We start from the raw sequence: 22,621 nt of genomic DNA on the forward strand, positions 1-22,621 counted from the left end.
TTTTTATTTCCTGCATGCAGTACCTTACACTTTTCTCTATTAAATGTCATTTGCCATGTGTCTGCCCAGTTCTGAATCTTGTCTAGATCATTTTGAATTTTTGAATGCTACAACAATGTTTGCCACATGTTTTTCCTTGAATCCCAACTGCGTTCAGTTTGAGAATTAATCTTTTGTGCGGGACTTCGTCAAAAGCTTTCTGGAAATCTAAATAAACCATGTCATATGCTTTGAAATTATCCATTATCGATATTGCATCCTCAAAAAAATCAAGCAAGTTAGTTAGACACGATCTCCCTTTCCTAAAACCATGTTGACTGTCTCCCAGGACCCTGTTACCATATAGGTAATTTTCCATTTTGGATCTTATTATAGTTTCCATAAGTTTGCATATAATAGAAGTCAGGCTTCCTGGTCTGTAGTTACCTGGTTCAGTTTTGTTTCCCTTTTTGTGGATCGGTATTATGTTTGCAATTTTCTGTCGGTACCACCCTTGTGTCAAGAGACTGCTGTATGATCCTGGTTAGCAGTTTGTAAATTTCTTTCATTTCTTTGAGTACTGTTGGGAGGATCTCATCCGGCCCAGGGGACTTGTTTATTTTAAGAGCTTCTAGTCCCTTTAACACTTCTGCCTCAGTTATGCTAAAGTTATTTAAAACTGGATAGGAACTGGATGACATGTGGGGCATGTTGTCAGTATCTTCCTTTGTAAAAACATGTGAAAAGTAATCATTTAATATATTTGCTATTTTTTTCTTCATCTACAATTTTGCCATTTGTATCTCTTAAACATTTAATCTCATCTTTGAATGTTCTCTTGTAACAAAAAGGAAAGACAGATGGCTATATATTCAAGGTGTTGACACAGGAAGAATTTTGGATTCATGTGAACGCTTAGTTCAGAAGACTGTGAATACAGATTTTACTTTACTAGCATAATCAGACAATGACACATTGCTTTAGAATATATACAGTAGTTTATTATTCTTATTATTGTTATTATTATTATTATTATTATTATTATTATTATTATTATTATTATTATTATTATTATTATTATTGCAAAAGTTTTCATAGTTATCACAAAAGGGGGGTGACAGGTCATCTTAGTTACATTTTAGGTTTTAAATGTAGGTAAATACATTAAATAAACACGTAGACAAGTCTTCCAATATATATATATTATAGTGGTGCAGTAGAGCCATCATAGTTAGGGTTGAGTTGGATGCTCAATGTTAAACCCCTAACTTTGCACTATAATAACTTTGGCAGGTTTTGCCGGAATTGCCCAGAAATTTGCATGTTCCATTGACTTGCAGTGTTGTGAAAGCATGAATAGTTTCATGATGCCACCTTGTGCAGTTTCTGAGATCCGAACACCCATTTTTAGTAAAAGTTCCCTTTTTTCCCCAATACTTAACATTTTTTTTTGCTCTTATGTACAAGCAACATCAGTGATACTCAATTCTGGCCCTCAAGATCTAATCCAGTCCAGGTTTTTACTCCAAGCCGGTTCTAATATTAATTGAAGCTGCTTAGAGGTAATTAAATAATTTAGGATCTGATTGGAATAAATACCAGGACTGGAATGGATCTCGAGGGCCAGAGTTGAGTACCACTTGGCTACACGGTACTGAATTTCTGCACCAAACTGAGTAAGGTATATGTGCTCTGTGCTGAGGTAGGGGCTTTCGAAGGTTTGGTGAAAAAATATTAAAATGGTTCCTGGGTAATAATAATAAAACAGCATCCTGGATAACTTTGAAATCCTCTCAGCAAGGAATCCCGCCACTGAAGGAGTGTGTTTGTGCTGATTGGGTAGGCAAAACTGTGTAAGTGACAGCAGACCATTGTGGGATCTGTAGTTCTGGGGGAGCCTATAAACAATGCAGTCACTTAGGCCGCATTCACACTTGCCATTCAAAGCAGCCCAGGGCCACCTTTTCTCATATGTAAACGCTTCAAAAAAGAAAAGGCAGCCCAGGATCAACGAGTTTGGCAAGGACGAATTTCACATTGATGGTAATGTGCTGTTTTGTATTTCATGCAGCAAGGCTGTAGATTACACTCATAGGCAGACCATTGTAGAACACATGGGCAGCGCTAAACATAAATTGAATGAAAGGAAATGTAAACAACAGCAAACTTGGAATTTCTGTTCTCAACGCCAGCATCTCACGACAATCTGGCTTGAGATTGCTACAGCTCTCTTTTACAATAGTCATCTGGATGACGAAGACAAACGCTGAGTTGAACTTTTTTTTTTACAACAGGGATCTATTTGTAATAACTGAAGTAAAAAAAAATGTTTTGTTGATTAATGGCACTGGTAAGCTTGTAACTACCTTAGAATTTGAAAGTGTGAAAATGTGTATTTTCTCTGTAATATTTCAATGCCTATTATTGTGATTATTAGTGTTAATGTTATTCTACTGGTGATAGAGCAGTAGTTTATTATGCATGTTGTTGAGCAAGGTGTGTTTGATATATTATGGTGTATTGCAGTATATGGATTTGGGCGCTTCCCTTAATGAAGTTGCTGTAGCTACATGTGGAACAAAGGTTTTGTTATAGCCATGTTTGGTAATCTTCCTAGAGAATGGGTAATGCTGATGTTCAGTCTTTACTGGTAATGGTTAGGGACTATAGAATTATAATGCAAATGATAATAATAACGAGTAAACAATAGAATAGTAATAATCGTGTTTGTAATCAATGGTGGTATTGCAAATATGTATAACTGAGAAGAAACATGTGTAAACAAAATTTTAGAACTTGAAGCTACTGCACTAACAAGTAAATATGATGTGATAGGTGTTACGGAAACTTGGTTGTCTGAGAGTGATGGAGATGAATATCATATTTCTGGGTATACACTGTATAGGAAAGACAGGCAGAACAAAGGAGGTGGAGGGGTAGCACTATACATAAAAAACAGTCTTGAAACCCAGGTGTTAAACCTGGACAAAGAAAATAAAGCTGAATCAATATGGGTCAGAATAACGGACAAAAATTCAAAGGGCATAATAATAGGAGCATGCTATAGACCGCCAGATTCAGATGGTGAGCAAAATTATCTGTTATACAATGACATTAGAAATGCTTGTAGCAAAGGAGAAGCCATACTAATGGGGGATTTCAACTTCCCCCATATAAAATGGGTAAACCCGGAGGGGAGCAAGACGGATGAAATTGAAATGGTGGAAATGACAAATGACTGCTTCCTAACACAATTTGTCAAGGCACCCACTAGAGGGGAGGCAGGATGTGATTTAGTCTTTTCAAATAACAAAGACAGAATAACTAAAACAGAGCAAACTCAGACCACAACATAGTCTCATTTGAAGTGCTTTTTAAAACCCCAAAAGTAATGACTAAAGCTAAGGTTTTCAATTTTAGAAAAGCAAACTATGAACGTATGAAACAGAGACTAACAGAAGTAGATTGGAGTAAAATGGAGAAAACATCCACAGAAAAAGGATGGCTGTTCTTTAAAAATGTAGTACTAGAGGCACAAAACAATTACATCCCTAAAGTAGACAAATCTAAATGTAAAACTAAATTGCCAAAATGGTTTAATAGATCAATTAAAAAAATATTCAGCGAAAAAAGGCACTTTACAGAGCATTAAAAAAGGACCAAAAAGAAAGTACACAGAAAGATAACACGGAACTGCAAATGCAAGTCAAAAAAGAAGTTAGAAAGGCCAAGAGAGAGATAGAAATGAACATTGCTAAGGTGGCTAAAACCAATTCCAAAATGTTTTTCCAATATTACAACAGCAAGAGAACATTCAAAGAGGAGGTTAAATGTCTAAGAGATACAAATGGCAAAATCATAGAAAAAAAAAAAAATAGCAAATATATTAAAATGATTCATTTCCACAGGTTTTTACAAAGGAGGATACAGACAACATGCCCCACATGTCAACCTGTTCCTATCCAGTTTTAAATAACTTTAGCATAACCGAGGCAGAAGTGTTAAAGGGACTAGGCGCTCTTAAAATAAACAAATCCCCTGGGCCAGATGAGATCCTCCCAATAGTACTCAAAGAAATGAAAGAAGTTATTTACAAACCGCTAACCAAGATCTGCAACAGTCTCTTGACTCAGGGGTGGTACCGACAGACTGGAAAATTGCAAACGTAATACCGATCCACAAAAAGGGAAACAAAACTGAACCAGGTAACTACAGACCAGTAAGCCTGACTTCTATTATATGCAAACTTATGGAAACTATAATAAGATCCAAAATGGAAAATTACCTATATGGTAACAGTGTCCTGGGAGACAGTCAACATGGTTTTAGGAAAGGGAGATCGTGTCTAACTAACCTGCTTGATTTTTTTGAGGCTGCAACATCAATAATGGATAATTGCAAAGCATATGACGTGGTTTATTTAGATTTCCAGAAAGCTTTTGACAAAGTCCCGCATAAATGATTAATTCTCAAACTGAATGCAGTAGGGATTCAAGGAAACACATGTACATGGATTAGGGAGTGGTTAACATGTAGAAAACAGAAAGTACTGATTAGAGGAGAAACCTCAGAATGGAGTGTGGTAACCAGTGGAGTACCACAGGGATCAGTATTAGGTCCTCTGCTATTCCTAATCTACATTAATGATTTAGATTCTGGTATAGTAAGCAAACTTGTTAAATTCGCAGACGACACAAAAATAGGAAGAGTGACAAACACTGTTGCAGCAGCAAAGGTCATTCAAAATGATCTAGACAAGATTCAGAACTGGGCAGACACATGGCAAATGACATTTAATAGAAAAAAGTGTAAGGTACTGCACTTAGGAAATAAAAATGTGCATTATAAATAACATATGGGAGATACTGAAATTGGGTAGAAGGAATCTATGAAAAAGACCTAGGAGTTTTTGTTGACTCAGAAATGTCTTCATCTAGACAATGTGGGGATGCTATAAAAAAGGCCAACAAGATGCTCGGATACATTGTGAAAAGTGTTGAATTTAAATCAAGGGAAGTAATGTTAAAACCATACAATGTATTAGTGAGACCTCATCTTGAATATTGTGCAGTTCTGGTCACCTTGCTATAAAAAAGATATTGAGCTCTAGAAAGAGTGCAAAGAAGAGCAACCAGAATTATTCCAGCTTTAAAAGGCATGTCATATGCAGACAGGCTAAAATAATTGAATCTATTAAGTCTTGAACAAAGAAGACTTCGCGGCAACCTAATTCAAGCATTCAGAATTCTAAAAGGTATTGACAATGTTGACCCATGGGACTTTTTCCACCTGAAAAAAGAAACAAGGACCAGGGGTCACAAATGGAGATTAGACAAAGGGGCATTCAGAACAGAAAATAGGAGGCACTTTTTTACAAAGAGAATCGAGGGTCTGGAACCAACTCCCCAGTAATGTTGTTGAAACTGACACCCTGGGATTCTTCAAGAAGCTGCTTGATGAGATTCTGGGATCAATAATCTACTAACAACCAAATGAGCAAGATGGGGCGAATGGCTTCCTCTCGTTTATAAACTTTCTTATGTTCTTATGTTCTTATTTAATGTAAATTATATGAATGTTATTGTTAATGGAATGAATGTTAGGTTCACTGCTCTCTGGTTCCCAGGGAATACGAACATACCGATACATTCCGCAACTTTAAACTTTATGATAAGACATTGTAACAATAGGTCCCGGACCAAATCAAAACTTTGACAACCCGTTAATCGCACTTATCAAAGCTGTATTTAATAGCAGGTTTTTTTTTGTAAGTATCTTATTTCTCCTACTCATAAAAAGAAAAAGCTTTTAAATACAGTTTTGTTAAGTGCGATTGGTGGGCTGTCAAAGTTTTGATTTGGTCCCAGCCTAGGTTTCTCTAACACCTTTTTTTGGTCTCTTCCGCCCTCTGCCAGATATTGACTGAATTACATACAATAAACCATCACAAAAATGTCAGCAATGTTTGTAAATTGCCAAAAATTGGTCAGTAAGAAAGAAGTATTAGAAATAATACAGCATTCAGATTCCTATTTAAATTCAAATACATACAATTCTCCACTGAATCGGATGTCAGCAAGTCTGTCAGTGAAGACATAAGTGAAGAATATTTACCAAGAGGCGTCAAGCGAAGAGGCGGCGTCAATATGTGTGCGTTGTTCCATTCTTCAAGGAGTATCATACGCTGAAGCATTAGACATTCTCACTCCCTCTAGCCCCACCACCTGTTTACCTGAAAATGATTTCTTTCTCTCTCTCTCTCTCTCTCTCTCTCTCTCTCTCTCTCTCTCTCTCTCTCTCTCTCTCTTGCTTGCTCACTCACTCCCTACTGTGCTGCATTGAAAAAAAAAGAAGTATCTGCTACAAATCAGGGATTCGTGTATATCCATTTTAAAAGGCACCTTAATCTGCAAATATGAATGGGGTACCCCTGGGCCAGCACAGTGGTGTGAATGGGGTCTTAGACATGCACTCCCGTTTGAACTACAGCTCCCACAATGCATACCAAATGGCTTGATAGTGTTGTTTTGTTAGAACAACGTGACAACACTTTCACAAGCGCAACAGAGCATCCAGTTTTACTAGTCAATGTTACTAGTCAATGTTCTGGTTGTTTTGATATATTGCTCCCAGTAAATTACTCACACAGACCACTGTATTTTATACCAAAACTTCTTTTTTACGTCTTTTTATTCTCCACTTCCGTCCCATACCATTACACATTTACCCACATGGGAGTGCTATTATATAACCCTTAACACACAATATTAATTATGCTGCTGCAATATTAGTCAACACTACACTCAGTAAAAACTAAAATAAAAAATGTGTCAGTCAGTAATACAAGGTGAATGAGCATTTAAATATATACTGTATACAGATGTTGCAGAGCATTTAATGTGAAGGCAGCAATAAATAACTTAATAAAATGTTTAATCCTTTGCTATTGGACATAACTGGCATGTCCTCAAAAACACATTATTAATTATGTTACTGCAATATTAGTCAAGACTACATCCCTCCTACTTTTCATTTGAATTATACAATAGTGCTAACTGAAACAGCATACTTTAATTCAGACTTCTTATTTCCTAATAACTAGCCAACAGTACCGACTGAAAAATACAAAAACACTTCACTGTTAAATGTACATTACTTATCCAGTTCCTTCTTTTCCACAAAACCAGAACAACAACAGTAACAACAAACTAAAATGCCCTTTGGTATAACCCACAGTGGTTTCTCAGTGGATTATCCGATAGCATAGTTCTCCAAATATCTGGGTGGATGTCTCGGACGTGAAGTGTGGTCAGTGATGATGTTTGATGTGTCTCGCGGGAGATTGAGTGGCTTATCATCAAAGTCGTTGGTATTGTCAGGAGTGTGTGTCCCTCGGTATGGCTTTACATGGGCAGAGTACCTCCGGCTTGGTGCGGTGCGCTAAAAGAATGTGGATAGTTCGCACTTCCAGGCTGCACCAGATGTGTTTGCTGTTCGAATGGCTTTCAGGATGGCTCTGTTCATTCTTTCCACTTCTCCATTCACTCATGGCCAAAACAGTATTGCACGTCTGTGTTGTATCCCGTGCTCTTTGAGATATGAAATAAAGGCATCAGATGTGAACAGAAGTCCATTGTCAGTAGTAAGTAATTCAGGAAGTCCATGTGTGGCGAACAGCCAATTTATGATAGGTGGACTGCAGAACACCTACTTCTGGCCAGCATGAATAGCAATCGATCCGGTTGTAAACGGGCTGCACAGGACAATGGCCAAATGTTGCCACGGTGCACTGGTTAGGGGAGTCATCTGTTGGGGCTCAGGTCTTGGTGCAGGTCCTAGAACTTAACATGCATGGCACTTGGACACAAAGCCTTCTACTTGGTGGTCCAGTCCTGGCCACCAAACATTTTTTCTGAGCTGTTGCTTGGTGCACACAATCCCTTGATGGCCTGCATGTGCAAGGTGCAAGACTTGTTTCCTCAGTTTACCAGGAACAATGGTGCTGCTTCCTTGTAGAATAACGGTGCCATATGTGGCAAGTTCATTCCAGGCTGATGGATATGCCCTGTTGTATTGTTTCTGATCACCTGTGTCAAGGCACTGCTTCAACGCTCTTAGCTCTGGGTCAGTTTCGAGGCTTTATTAACCTCTAACAGAGACATGGATCCTGGCACAGCATTCTGAGAAATGAACTTCACATATTCCTCTGCAAAACTCCTGAGATTAGTTCCCAGGGAGCTCTTGGTTAGCCTGGATAAGGCACCTGCAAGATTTGTAGGTCCTGGACGGTATTGTATCTTGAACTCATGGTTTGGACTTTGGTAAGTAGTGCACTTCCAAGGGCTTGTGGTCTGCAATTAAGTCGAAAGGCGAGCCATAGAGATACATGTGAAACTTTTCACAACCCCATAGCACAGCCAAGGCATCTGTTTCTGTTTGGGAGTACCATCTTTCCACATCTGTCATAAGCAACTGGCTGAAAGTCACTTGAAGGTTGTTTCTGTGCCAATAAGCACCTAGGCCCACTGGGCTGACATCTACTATGAGTTGTATGTGTGCTGCAGGGTTGAAATAAGTGAGCACACTGGTGCTGGAAAGATGTATCTTCAACTCATTGAAAGCTGCTTCATGCATTTGCACCCCTTGCCATGTGTTATGGAACAGGGTCAGCTTGTGTAGGGGCTCTGAGATTGTTGCAAAATCGGGTATAAACCTTGCACAGTAATTTACTAACCCTAGAAAACTGACTTTGGCCACTGTCTGAGGAGCGCTAGCGTCTTCAACAGCTGCCACTTTGGTTCTTTCCGGGCCAATGCCTTTTGCTGATAGGACATGTCCCATGAAAATCAGGCTTTCTATGGCGCACCTGCATTTTTCTTTGTTCAGGCGGAGGCCTTTGCTGTGCAACCACTGCAACACGTGCTCGAGGCGTGAGTCATGTTCAGCTTGATCTTTGTCATAGATAATGATGTCATCACAAATGTTCCTGACCCCGCTGCGTCACTGTAAAGACTGCTGGATGATGTGTTGGTAGCATTCCGAAACACTGGATATGTGTGACAGAAATACAATGATTCTTGGTTGTAAATCTCCCTCCTGACCTGTGAGGGTGCTAAGCAGTTCCCTGGATGGGCTGGCTTGACAGTTCTTTCCCAGGGTTCAAGTGAAGTCAGCCAGCTAGGAAGGGGGTGAGACTCTGTTACAATAACTCATTAACCCGGAAGGGAAACGACGTGGCAGCTGCAGATTGGAGAGGTGGTTACACTCATTTACCAAGGGGTCATGCGTGACAGCATTAAAGGGGACGGAGAATCATAATTTGTTCCTTCGCATTGGTTTGTGTTTATGAACCAAGAAAAACTGTGAGAGACCCTGTTACATGTAAAAAGTACCGTGTTTTGTTTGTTTGTCTTATAATTGTCTTGTCTTGTCTTGTGCATTACTAGATGGCTAACATAGTTCCAGAGCTGTCACCAAGGGCCAGCACTAGACCGGAAAAGCACTTCACCATTGTCACAAATATACACTTGTATCACCCACCACAAGTACTACTTCACACACCAGGACTGGTGACCGTGTCTGTATTGTTGTGGGGCGGATATTGTTTATTATTTGGGACGCTCTCCCATGTTATTTACCCTGTGCTCTACACATTGGCATGTATTGCCGGGGGGTTATTGTTTGGTCGCCAGACCTGGAATAAAAATAAATAAAGTTTCTTTCCAAACAGGATTACAAGGCTCTGTCTGTTTAGTTACCACACTGCAGCACAGTCACTTTGCCACAAGATGCCAAGCAGAAGGCGTTTGTAATGATATAAGCCTTTGTGGGTGGCAAAGGTGGTGATGACTCAGGATTCAGTTTCTAATTTGATTTGATGGGATCCTCATTTTAGATCTAGTTTGGAGAACATTTGTGCATCAGTGATTTCCTGTTATATTTCATCCACTGGGAACTGGGTGCCATTCACAGATGACTGCTCAGTTTGCCTGTCTCATATCTGTGCACACATGGATGTCCCCATCACGCTTTGGAATGAGGACTAGTGGTGACACCCACAGGGCGGGTCAGTTGACTTCCTCTATGATGTCCAGAGACAATAATTCAGACAATTTGTCCTCTACTTTTTTCTGATATGGAAAGGGATGCATCTCGTTGCTTGTGCCACTGGTTTCAATGTGATTTTGCAGTTGAAAGCTTCCCTAGACCTGTGAAACAATCTTTGTGGTTCTGTAGGATGTGCTTAACATTGTAGCTCAGTGTGCATACTTGTGGCATAAGTCATAATAGGCCCAGTTGTAAAGAAGTGTGTCTCCCTATTATTGCAACATTTCAGTCAGGCACAACCAGAAAATCCACTTTGTCAGAGTGTTTTCCTGTCTGTAGGGTAGCTTCAGAAATTCCCAGCACTTCCAAAGATTGGTGTCCAATTTCAGGGTTTTCCAGGTTGTTAAACTTACATTAACAATGGCACCTGACTCTATAAGCACCGGTACAGGCTGGTTAGCAATGTGTACAGCCACTATTTTCCATTCTCTGTAACGTGGTCTGTAGAGAAAACATAGCCATTATCTGAAGAAACAGTGTCACCTACTGGCCATTCCACGGAATGCACTGTATTGTTCTGTGCACTTTCCTGGGGCTTTTTTGTTGGTTGCTCACACGACTGTCAAAGCTAATATTAGATCTGCTTCTCTTAAAAGATGGTGCTGTAATCTGCTTGATAAGCACTTGTCAATAACTTGGTCCCTAATGATTTTGTTAGTAAAGGTGTTGTACTCGCAGGTTTTAGCCAGTTGTCTTAGCCAAGTAACAAGCATGTCCAGTGTTTCGCCTTGCTGTTGTACTGTCTGTCTGAAATCTTGTCTTTCAAATGCAATTTTTTTCTTCGTTTTGAAATATTCATTGAACTTGTTGTGAGCTATTTTAAAATCATCCCCTATATCTACAAGTGCATCAAAAATGTCCTGATTAAATGCAGTAGTAATGCTCTCTTTTGTTTATCATTGGTAATCCCTGTGGCGGCAATGTTTTACCCATTTCACCCACCTTTGAGAGAGGTTTCCTTGATCTCCTTTCACATGGAAGTCAACCATGGCAGGGATGTCATTCGGTCTGGACATAGTTATCCTCATTGCCACTGTTATATCTCTGGTTATTTTGATATATTGCTCCCAGTGAATCACTCACACAGACCACTGTATATTATACCGAAACTTCTAGTCTTTTTATTCTCCACTTCCTCCTCCACTTCCGTCCTATACCATTACACTTTTACCCACATGGAAGCGCTATATACATACAGACAATATTAATTATGCTGCTGCAATATTAGTCAACACTGGGATAAGCCTGTGATAGGTAGGAATTCAAAGCATTTTATGTCAGATCTGCCGATAGGCTCCTCCATGGGGTGACGTCCTCGGTCCCGCCTACCAAGCGATTAACAGTCAACCCACGGAGACCATTTTCTCTTTTGCATTGAACCAGTTTGAGTGACTGATGCAAACTCACTGGTTGGTGGTTCCCTTTCAATTCCAAGACGACCACCAAAACATTACTTATGGGAAAGTATACCAGAGCCATGGCAAGGGAGTAGGAATGGCAGCATATGAGGAATGCATCAGAATTGCATAACCCATGAGTTAGCAGTGCGAGCATGTAACCTGAAGCACCCTCATGCCTAATGAAGGTAGGAAAGGATCTAACATATTAATGCGATAGAACCGAAGAAAGTATGCGGCGTAGCTTAGCTAGCCGCAGTACAAATAATGGACAATGAGGCCCCTCTGAAGAGGGCTCAAGATGTAGCCAACCCTCTACTAGAGTGCGCGGCTACCCGCCCAGGTGGGGCAAGCCGGCATTGTCATACGAAGTCAAGACTGTGCCCACAATCCAATGCAATCATCGCTCCTTCGAGAGGGCCTGTCATACGGTCCATATACCGTGAGAGAGAATGACGCAGAGATCTTGTCCTATCCACGTACCACCACAATGCCTGCATCGGGCAGAGGGAGTTCAATCTCCTATCCTCTTCCGATGAAAACGGGTCGCCAAGAAATGCGCACCCAGGGATACAGAATCAATGGGGGCATGGCATGCAGAAATGGCTGCCAAATACACATTCAGTGCAGAAGGTGACCTAGTAGAGCCTGCCCTAGCGTTCTGCAACGTACCCACGACTGCATCAGATAGCCCTAGGGCTGAACAGTGGTCCCGTTCAGGACCTATAATTGGAATCAGCCTGGTTCCGGATGCCAGAGAGTGCCTTTTGCCTGACTGAGGAGATCCAGGCAAAGAGGGATCTCCCAGGGCTGGCTTTGTAGAAGCTGGCACAGGGTCAAAAACCAGATTCTCCTGGGCCACCGGGGGGCCACTAGAACTGTTGCCTTCTCTAACTGGACCTTCTCTAGGAAGGTCGGAAGCAGTGGTATTGACAAGAATGCGTAAAGGAGCATCCTGGGCCACTCGTGGGCTAGGGCGTCGATGCCAAGTGGACCGCCTGAGCTGGAGGGAGTACCACAGGGAGCAGTGTGTTGTTTCTGCCAAGGCAAAGAGATCAATCTGCACCTTCCCAAACTGTTCCCAAATGCGCAGCACCACAAGAGGGTGGAGCCGCCACTCCGACAGATGTGTACCCTCCCTCGAGAGGAGGTCCGCTACCCAGTTCGCCACTCCGGGAAGATACTTTGCACGTAGAGACAGCAGGTTCTGTTGTGCCCAAGTCATGAACCAGAAGGCAATGCAATGCAACCCCGGGGACTGAAGGCTACCCTGGTGGTTGACATACACCACCACTGATGTGTTATCCGTCCAGAGGCAGCACATGTGCCCCTTGGAGCACTGGGAGAAAGTGCTGGAAAGCAAGGTAAACCGCCTGCAACGCCAGCATGCTTATGTGCAGGGATGTCCAATGGCCCGACCAGGTGCCATGTACTCCTCTTCCTTCCCAGACTGCCCCCCAACCCAAGTTGGAGGCATCCGTCGTCACCAACTGACGGTTTAGCACTGCTGCCATCTGCATGCCTTTGCACAGATGAGAGGCCCACCTCCACCAGTGGAGGGCTGCCAAACATGAGCGAGACACTGGTTATTAAAAAATGTAAATTAATGGGGAAAATTTAACTTTCAGCTAAAACCGGGGCGTTGTCTCGGCAGAATCCGGTGTATCTTGCCGTCTTCCTGGAGGTCTTCATCTTGGTCGCTTTACATCTCTTGGATGGATATATATATATATATATATATATATATAGATATATAATATCATGAAGCCTTCTGATTAAAAACACAGTCTTTTCTTAAGAAAAATTAATCTTTTGAATATACCAGTAGATGACCAGTCTTTTCTTAAATATCCAGTAGTGTTTATATTAACCAATTCCATGTCTTTTAAAACAAAATGATGTATAAATTAACCAATCAATGACTAACTAAGATTCAGGGTATGTGAAAAAGTAAGTGAACCCCTGGTTTTATCAGCTCAATTAAGGGGATAATTAGAATCAGGTGTTTAAATAATTAGGTAGATTTTCAGGGGTGAGTTTAGGAGGCCCCACCCTATATAAAGATCAGAAATTTGTGAGTTTGATCTTCACGTGTGTGGAAACATGTCATGCCATGATTAAAAGGTATCTCTGAGGAGCTCAGAAAAACAGTTATCCCCTATAGCATTGTTCATTTCTATTTCTCTCTTGGCCTTTCTAACTTCCTTTTTGACTCGCGTTTTCAGTTCTGTGTACTCTTTCTGTGTACTTTCTTTTTGGTCCTTTTTTAATGCTCTGTAAAGTGCCTTTTTTCGCTGAATATTTTTTTTAATTGATCTATTAAACCATTTTGGCCATTTAGATTTGTCTACTTTAGGGATGTAATTGTTTTGCGTCTCTAGTACTACATTTTTGAAGAACAACCATCCTTTTTCTGTGGGTGTTTTCTCTATTTTACTCCAATCTACTTTTGTTAGTCTCTATTTCATACCTTCATAGTTTGCCTTTCTAACATTGTAAACCTTAGCTTTAGTCTTTACTTTTGTGGTTTTAAAAAACACTTCAAATGAGACCATGTTGTGGTCTGAGTTTGCCAGTGGTTCTCTGACCTCTGTTTTAGTTATTCTGTCTTCGTTATTTGAAAAGACTAAATCAAGGCATGCCTCCCCTCTAGTCGGTGCCTTGACAAATTGTGTTAGGAAGCAGTCATTTGTCATTTCCACCATTTCTATTTCATCCTTCATGCTACCCACATTAATATGGCTTCTCCTTTGCTACACGCGTTTGTAATGTCATTGTATAACAGATTATTTTGCTCACCTCGTGAATCTGGCGGTCTATAGCATGCTCCTATTATTATGCCCTTTGAATTTTTGTCCATTATTCTGACCCATATTGATTCTGCTTTATTTTCTTTGTCCAGGTTTAACATCTGGGCTTCAAGAATGTTTCTTATGTATAGCGCTACCCCTCCTCCTCTTCTGTCCTGCCTGTCTTTCCTATACAGTGTATACCCACAAATATTATATTCGTCCCCATCACTCTCAGACAACCAAGTTTCAGTAACACCTATCACATCATAGTTACTTGTTAGTGCAGTAGCTTCAAGTTCTAGAATTGTGTTTCTGATACTTCTAGCATTTAGCTAAATACACTTAATGGTTGTCTTACCTGAGTTGTTCTTGTTTTGATGCGGTCTCCCTTCTGTTTTTTTGTTGATTTCTCCCCCCTTCCTTTCTAGTTTAAATGCTTCTGAACCTGCTCGAGGATCTTTTCTCCGAGTAGACTGGTTCCCTTGTTATTTAAGTGCAGTCCGTCCCGTCTATACAGATAGTCCTCGTTGTAGAATGTGGTCCAATGATCAAGATAGGTGAAGCCTTCCCGTGTGCACCACGTCTTCAGCCATGCGTTTTGATTAATTATTTCCAGCTGTCCATATGGTCCTTTGCAAGGTGCCGGTAGTATACCAGAAAATACCACAGTTTTGTTTTTCTCTTTTAATTTCCTTCCTAGCTCTCTGAATTTGTTTTTCAGGCTTTTTGGTCTGTCTCTTCCAATGTTGTTTGTACCGATGTGGACAACTACTACCGGGTCGTCTCCTGTTCGTTCTAGGAGCCTGTCCACGTTCTCAGTGAGGCTCCCGGGAGGCAGCACACTGTTGTAGTAAGGGGGTCCAAACTGTGAATTGAACTTGCTGTGTTTCTCAATATGGAGTCCCCAACAATCATGACCTCCCTTCTTTTTGCTGTCTGGTCACCACTGTCAATAGGGTCCTGGATGTTGTTCCTTTCATTCTCTTGTTGTTGGTTCTGCTCATCAAAATTCTGAAGTGACTCAAATTTGTTGGTTGTTTTGATTTCTGGTGGTTGTGTTTGACGAAGTTTCTTTTTTTCCCTGCCTCTGCCTACCTGAACCCAGCTGTTCTGAACTTCTATCTCCCTGGTGGCTTTCAGTCTGTTAGGGGTGATGCAGACTTCCATGAATTGTGGACATGCCAGTTCCTCAAGATCCTGTTCCTGTCGCACTTCTTCCAGCTCCATTTCTAGCATACTTACTAGTTTATGCAAGCAGGTGTCACAGATTACTGGCTTGAAGACCATGTTGAGTTTTTTTTTTTGAAGTTTAGTTTCTTCTGCAGCTGTCAACCTGCTTTCAAACTGCTTCGAAACTGCTCTGCACTTTTCCACGCCTGTACTTCTCCCACTCACAGCTTCCACTTGTTGTTGCTGGGAAGACTGCCTCGTTTAACTGCGTTGTTCTGCTGTGCTGTTGGCTCCTCCCCACACCCCTGTCTCAGAACGGCGCTTAATTTAAATCAGCTGCTCCAAGTTTCAGCTTTTTATCAGAAAAACACATGCGGTTGTTTGACTTTGAGCTGCTGTGTTTCCCCAATGTCCTGTGTTTTCTGATTAAAGCAATTAAAGATGCAATTTCTCCTTACTGCTTCTAAACTGCTCTGCACTTTTCCATGCCTGTACTTCTCCCACTCGCTGTCGCTTCCACTCGCTGTCGATGAGTCAAAGATCGAATTTTTTGGCCTCAATGAGAAACATTATGTTTGGCGAAAACCAAACACTGCATTTAAACAGAAGAACCCCATCCCAACCATCAAGCATGGTGGTGGGAGTGTGATAGTTTGGGGCTGCTTTGCTGCCTCAGGACCTGGACGTCTTGCCATCATTGACACAACCATGAATTCTGCATTGTATCAGTAGATTCTAGAGGTGAATGTCAGGCCATCCATCCTGAACCGAAAGTAGGTCATGCAGCAAGACAATGATCTTAAACATACAAGCAGATTTACAAAAGAGAAGAAGAAATTCAGCATTTTAGAAGAAGAGCTGCAGAAGAAGTATTTTAGAATGGCCTAGTCAGAGTCCGGACCTAAACCCTATCCAAATTTTGTGGCAGGACCCAATGCGAGCTGTCCATGCAAGGAAGCCCTCAAATGTCACCGAGTTGAAGCAGTTCTGTAAGGTGGAATGGGCCAAAATTCCTCAAAACCGATGTGAGAGACTGACCAACAGTTACAGCAAATGCTTAAGGGGGTACCACCAGTTACTGAATCTAAATGTTCACATACTTTTTCACACATGGATATTGAATGTTTATTCATTTGTGGATAAATAAATGTTGAAAAAGTATCATGGTTTTGTGTCATTTGTTCAATCAGGTCATCTTTATCTATTATTAGGACTTAAATTAAGATCTAATAACATTTTAGGTTTGAATTATGTGAAAATCCTGAGGGGTTCACAAACTTTTTCTCAGCACTGTATATAAATCATGAAGGCATTCTGCACAGCAAAGCTTTTTCCAAAAAGATGTGCCGACCATAAGGCACCTTATATATTAATGCATTTACAAAGTTAGAAAATAGTTAGCAGCAATGGCAAATCAACCATGCATACCCTGCTCGATGACACTCGTACAGACGAGGTTGACCAGCAGGAGATCAACAACTAATTCACGGGTGTTTTTTCAGTTATTATCGGTTAAAACCAAACAATTCAAGTCCTATATACACACTATTATCAAATAAAAAATACATTCTCCCAATATGTTTTATTTATATTTCTCTTTCTCTGTCAGGTTTCATAGCAGCTGATATAAAAGGAACAGGGTCCTGGACCCAGCTTTACCTCATTACAGATTACCACGAGAGCGGTTCCCTGTATGACTACCTGAAATCCACCACACTGGACACCAAGGCAATGCTGAAACTGGCCTACTCCTCAGTCAGTGGACTTTGCCACTTACACACCGAGATCTTCGGCACTCAGGGGAAACCAGCCATTGCTCATCGAGATTTGAAAAGCAAAAACATTCTTGTCAAGAAAAATGGAGCATGCTGTATAGCAGACTTGGGGTTGGCGGTTAAATTTATCAGGTTAGTTAAGAAGAAAGGACTGGTAGCTAAATGTAATATTCATGGGTGGTAGGTGTAGATCTCTGTGTACAGGAAAGGAATTTAAGTTAGGGTGTATCTGGGTATGGGACGATCTTATAGAAGAAGTAAGCTTTACATAGGTATCTTTTTTGTTTTAAAGTAAAAAAAAAATGTGTAGCAATTTGAGACACACGAAAGGCATCAATCTCTAAATGTGTGTGTTTTTAATTTGAATAAACCAATCTATCCCTCTTAAAGCTTTATCTAGCCTGGTTGATTTTGAGCTTTAGTTATTATATAATGTGTGTACTTTAGGTGGATGGTTAATATGATTGGGTGATAAATGCTGTACTGTATGTCTCCCCCTGTCTATTAACAGTGATACCTCATTTTCTTTCCATCCCTAGTGATACAAATGAAGTAGACATTCCTCCCAACACCAGAGTGGGCACTAAACGTTACATGCCTCCAGAGGTGCTGGATGAGAGCCTTAATAGGAATCACTTCCAGTCCTACATCATGGCTGACATGTACAGCTTTGGGCTGATTCTCTGGGAGATAGCAAGAAGATGCGTGTCAGGGGGTGAGCACCTCTTTAAACTGGACTCATTAAACTCTGAGGATGCTATCCTCTCATCTACCAAACTCCCTTGTGTTGTCAATATTATTTTTCGGATATGAATCTTTTAAATTAAGGACACACAAACCTTTTTGTTGATCTATAATGCTCTTTCCCCCTGTTAAAATTGATTTTAAAGTAATTTCAGAAATTGATTTGTGTATAGGGATGAAACTTTTTCCACGATATGAATAGTTGAGAGCCCACTCTTTCACAATATACCGATTATCACGATGGTGGCGGTTATTTTTCAGTTACTTTGTTAACTGAATAAAAAGAAAAAAATAACAAGTTATATCTTTTTTTTTCTCTGTGGGATATGATCTGCAACACAACGAAGCTACAGACTTTAAAAAAAGAGAAAGATTTTAGCAATAATTTAAAAAATTACCAGCACACAGGTGGAAGAAAAATAATCTTAATGAAATGGTCTTTATATTACCTTATAATCGTTGCAAAACATTTTACCTTTATTTAAGTCTGTCAAAATGGGACAGCAACCTTTTTTTCCCCCTGCTTTATTACACATTTTATTTATTTATTTATTTATTTAAATGTACTTAGAAACAGTACATAATTACAAAATGTGATCTGTATTTCTTTCAATCCATTTAAAGTACTTGCTTTACACACATACTGCTAACTATTCTCAATTCTTTTTCAAATATTCTGCAAAATAAATAAAATATTTTGTACTATAAGACCTGTAAGTATGGAATAGAACAGTATGGGCATGATGTTCTTTAGGCATATTCCTTTTTTGCCGTTATTTCATTTATAATTTAAGAAAACACATTTCAATACCGTCATCAACTTTACCCGAGGTAGCCTGTTTTTCTGGTGGCAGAATAATCTATAACATGTACACTTTAATGAACTTATTGAAATTATATACTGATAATTGAGGGTGGAATTTAGGACAGTATAGGGAGGGAAAAAAGGAAAAGGAAAAAAGTATGTTATTAAGAGACCTTGCTTGTTCTGCTGATGTTTTTTTAATTCCACCGGGTACCAAGTACAGAAGGGCCTGTTTTAAGTTGTTCCTGCTATCATTGTTGTGCTTTTGCTACATTCGTACATCCTATGTTACTGTATTTCCTGCATGAATGTAAACTAGACACAAGTTTATGAAATGTATTTATTTATTTTTAATTCAGCGACAGCTCATTGTATTTTGTTAATACGTGTACCACCTAACCTTCACTATCTGTGAAACACAATGCGGAAATCCCGGCCTAAAAAATAATAATAATAATAATAATAATAATAATAATAATAATAATAATAATAATAATAATAGATTTACTTAGCACAAATTGCATACCCGCTAATAGCTGATCCTTAAATTGCGTTTAACATCACTGATCATTTATTTATTTATTTTTAACGTTATTGAATATTGTTAAATATTCATTATATAACAGTTCATTTTCAAACTCCAAAGCAGCGCAAGCTATATACTAATAAGTTTTTTTCAATGTGGACTTCATTTACAGGCTGTTTGCCAGGAACACAAGCCTGTCGTCCTGCTCTAGATACAAGGTGTCAGGTTTTTTTAGTTGTTTGTTTTGTTTTGTTATTTTGCACAGTGAATACACAGAGGGCATACTTACAAAGAATTTTCAAAACTGATTCGCTGGTAGGATGGGACCAGTAAATCAGATGCTAGTTAACACGGGCAGGAAAACATGAGCACCCCCACTGTTTGTCTGGTAGAAATACTAGGGAGTTCGTAGCAGCCCTACACCCTTATTTGGAGAGAAAAGTGTCTGTTCTGATTCCAGCCACATTTAGTGAGTATGTGATTATCGTTTTCTACGATTATCGAATAAATAAAAAAATGTTAACAATACGATTATCACAAATATTCGTAAGCACGATGTATCGTACTATCGGAAAATCATTTCATCCCTATTTGTGTATATGTTATGGATACACATGTTAATTTGTTACTTTCTGCTTCTTACATTTAATACTGTTTGCTAATTAGCATTTTTGTTTCTTCAAGGTATAGTGGAAGAATATCAGTTACCTTATCATGACTTGGTACCCAATGATCCCTCTTATGAAGATATGAGAGAAGTTGTCTGCATCAAGCGGTTAAGACCATCATTCCCCAATAGGTGGAGCAGTGATGAGGTAAATTATTTTAACAAAATGCAATACTGGTAAAGGTATCTGGGTCCACTGGGGTCTCACTGAATGCACCACCAATTTAGTATAAAAAGTCTGCAAGATTCTTAGGATGTCCACCACAAATTCCACCTGGGAAACTGATATATACAGAATAAACTGTTCGATAATTCTTTGAAAATGATGCATTAGTTACAAGTCATTGATATTAATGGTAAGCTCAATATTTACATTGGTGATGGGTCCTAATGGTGACTTTTTCACAGTATCAAAAGTAATTCGTGCAGTATTGCATGATGGAGTAATCACGTTTACATTTGGGGATACAGTACATATTCCAGATAACTCTATTCTTGAAGTTAAATTTCTTAAACTGACAACTTCCTTCACAGTGCTTGAGACAAATTGGAAAACTGATGACAGAGTGCTGGGCCCACAACCCTTCTTCTCGCCTCACAGCCCTGAGAGTAAAGAAGACACTTGCAAAGATGTCAGAGTCACAAGACATAAAGCTCTGATTCAACCAAGGAGTTTGAAAGGAAAGGCATATGTCAGAAAAGCCTCTTTCACCCACCCCCATCCCACCCCAGTAATGATGGGCAAGAGGCCAGGCTGCAGAATCATTCCGAACTAACCAGAGTGCTGGTGCCATTGCCACCATGGCAGTGAACTGAGTCCACTGAGGAGTGCTGCTTAAAGAAACTAGACAACAGGAGGCTAATTCACCCAAATTGTTTCAGGCAGTTTCAAGCAAATGATGCTTTCTGTGAAAGCCTTTTGTGTCTTGCGAAAGAAAAAGAGACTTTTAGTGGCAAAAATGTTTGAAGTTAAAGGAGGTTGTGAAGAAAAAAAAAAAAATATATATATATATATATATATATATATATATATATATATATATATATATATATATATATATATATAGTTTGGACAATTTCAGCCGGTATCGTGTTTTCAGTATTTTGTGTGTGTGTTCACTCTAACATAGCCAGTGCGGGGTTTTATGCTTTTTGAAAGCTGCAGTGTGCCCTTTTCCCTGCTGTAAAGCTAAATATATGTATTATATATGTATATGTATTATCTTGCAGAAAATATATAATAAATAAATCCTTGGTAAGAGGGGCATGTCAAGTAATTTAATGTATTTGGTAAAACCAGTGAAAAATGTTATTGTATTTGTTAAAAACCAGTGAAAAAGAGATACTTACCAAGACTGGCCCGAGGAGAGTCTCTCTCTCTCTCTCTCTCTCTCTCTCTCTCTCTCTCTCTCTCTCTCTCTCTCTCTATATATATATATATATATATATATATATATATATATAAAAAAATTTCATAAATTAATAACTATATTCATGGACTTGGAGAGATTGATAGTCACAAATGGTATTTTTTTTAAAGATACAGTAGGTCAATTAACCACTGTGTCGCTTTAGACAGTAAGTTCTTCTTACTATGGTATTTTTACATCTTTGTATTTATTCATTTCTTAATTTATTTGACCAGATCCCGAGTTAAATTCAGTGTTCTAACTTTAGTGCTTCTACATGCTCTTGTCTCACATACTTGTTCTATGACCAACATGATGCATATTCAGTTATTTGACAGTATTATCTTAAAGGTTTAATAAGTCTCCAGTTGTTTATTTTATATTTTAATCACTTCTGTAACTTGGCAAATAACACCCTGCTAAATAAAATGTAAATCTATGTAAATAAGAGTTTTTACTAAAGAGTAAATGGTATTTTATTATGAATACCAGCAGCATGTATAATTTAAAAGTAATCATAGATGCACTGAAACAGAAATGTCTAACATTCCCCTGAATTCTTCATACAATGATATAGGTGGTGCATCAAGTTAATTAACCTGCCTTTCACAGCTCTCAAGGCTCTGCTTGAGAGAGGCCTAGTACTGAATAGCAGAGTTGTTTTTTTTTTTTTAGAATGATCAGGTGAAGCTATGGCGCTTGGCGGTGCAATTTAAGTCAAAAATATAACTAATTCTAACCTTACTAACAAAGAAATCTGCGGAAGAAGAAATAAAGGTATATTAGTATTCCGTTAGGCAAAGCTGTGAGCTTGTAAATACCTGTGCTTTGTCTCTGGCTCAACCTGCTTGCTCTATCTGGAAAACTAACATCTGCATGTGACAACATTTCGTACATGCTGTTGCTTACCAAATGCAGTGCTAAAATGAATAAATAGTAAGTCGGCTTCTGGAGGCAGAACACAATTTTCACAGTACTGAGAAACTGAGAACCTGTTTTGGTAACACTTTAAGGTACTGCTTATGAATGTTTTATATGTTTCTTATAAATATATAATATATGTTTAATAACTATGTTATAGAGTGTTAATACAGTATTATATATTGTTTATAACCAATCAACACCCATAGACGAAATTACAGTGTTATAAAGGGGACAGTTTTTAGCCACCTATTGTACTTTGGGATGTTTAAATGTAATTCCATCTATGACTATTGCATGATTATAAACCATTTGTAATGCTTATTAAC

General features: G+C 39.2%; 1 protein-coding gene across 2 annotated transcripts in view; it reads left to right on the forward strand.

Moving 5' to 3' along the window:
- The window catches only part of LOC121298854 (bone morphogenetic protein receptor type-1B), a 77,804-nt gene extending 56,854 nt beyond the window's left edge, over positions 1 to 20,950 (forward strand). Inside the window, exons 8-11 of one of the 2 annotated variants that reach the window (XM_041226109.1) lie at positions 17,055 to 17,352; positions 17,760 to 17,935; positions 19,980 to 20,110; positions 20,497 to 20,950. In XM_041226109.1, the coding sequence (XP_041082043.1) occupies positions 17,055 to 17,352; positions 17,760 to 17,935; positions 19,980 to 20,110; positions 20,497 to 20,622 (731 nt within the window). In that variant the 3' untranslated portion in view covers positions 20,623 to 20,950. The remainder of the gene's footprint in view (positions 1 to 17,054; positions 17,353 to 17,759; positions 17,936 to 19,979; positions 20,111 to 20,496) is intronic. The other variant, XM_041226118.1, reaches the window with a different exon arrangement.
- Positions 20,951 to 22,621: the final 1,671 nt, after the last annotated feature.

Source organism: Polyodon spathula, chromosome 2, assembly GCF_017654505.1.
Source record: "Polyodon spathula isolate WHYD16114869_AA chromosome 2, ASM1765450v1, whole genome shotgun sequence".
Taxonomy (NCBI): domain Eukaryota; kingdom Metazoa; phylum Chordata; class Actinopteri; order Acipenseriformes; family Polyodontidae; genus Polyodon; species Polyodon spathula.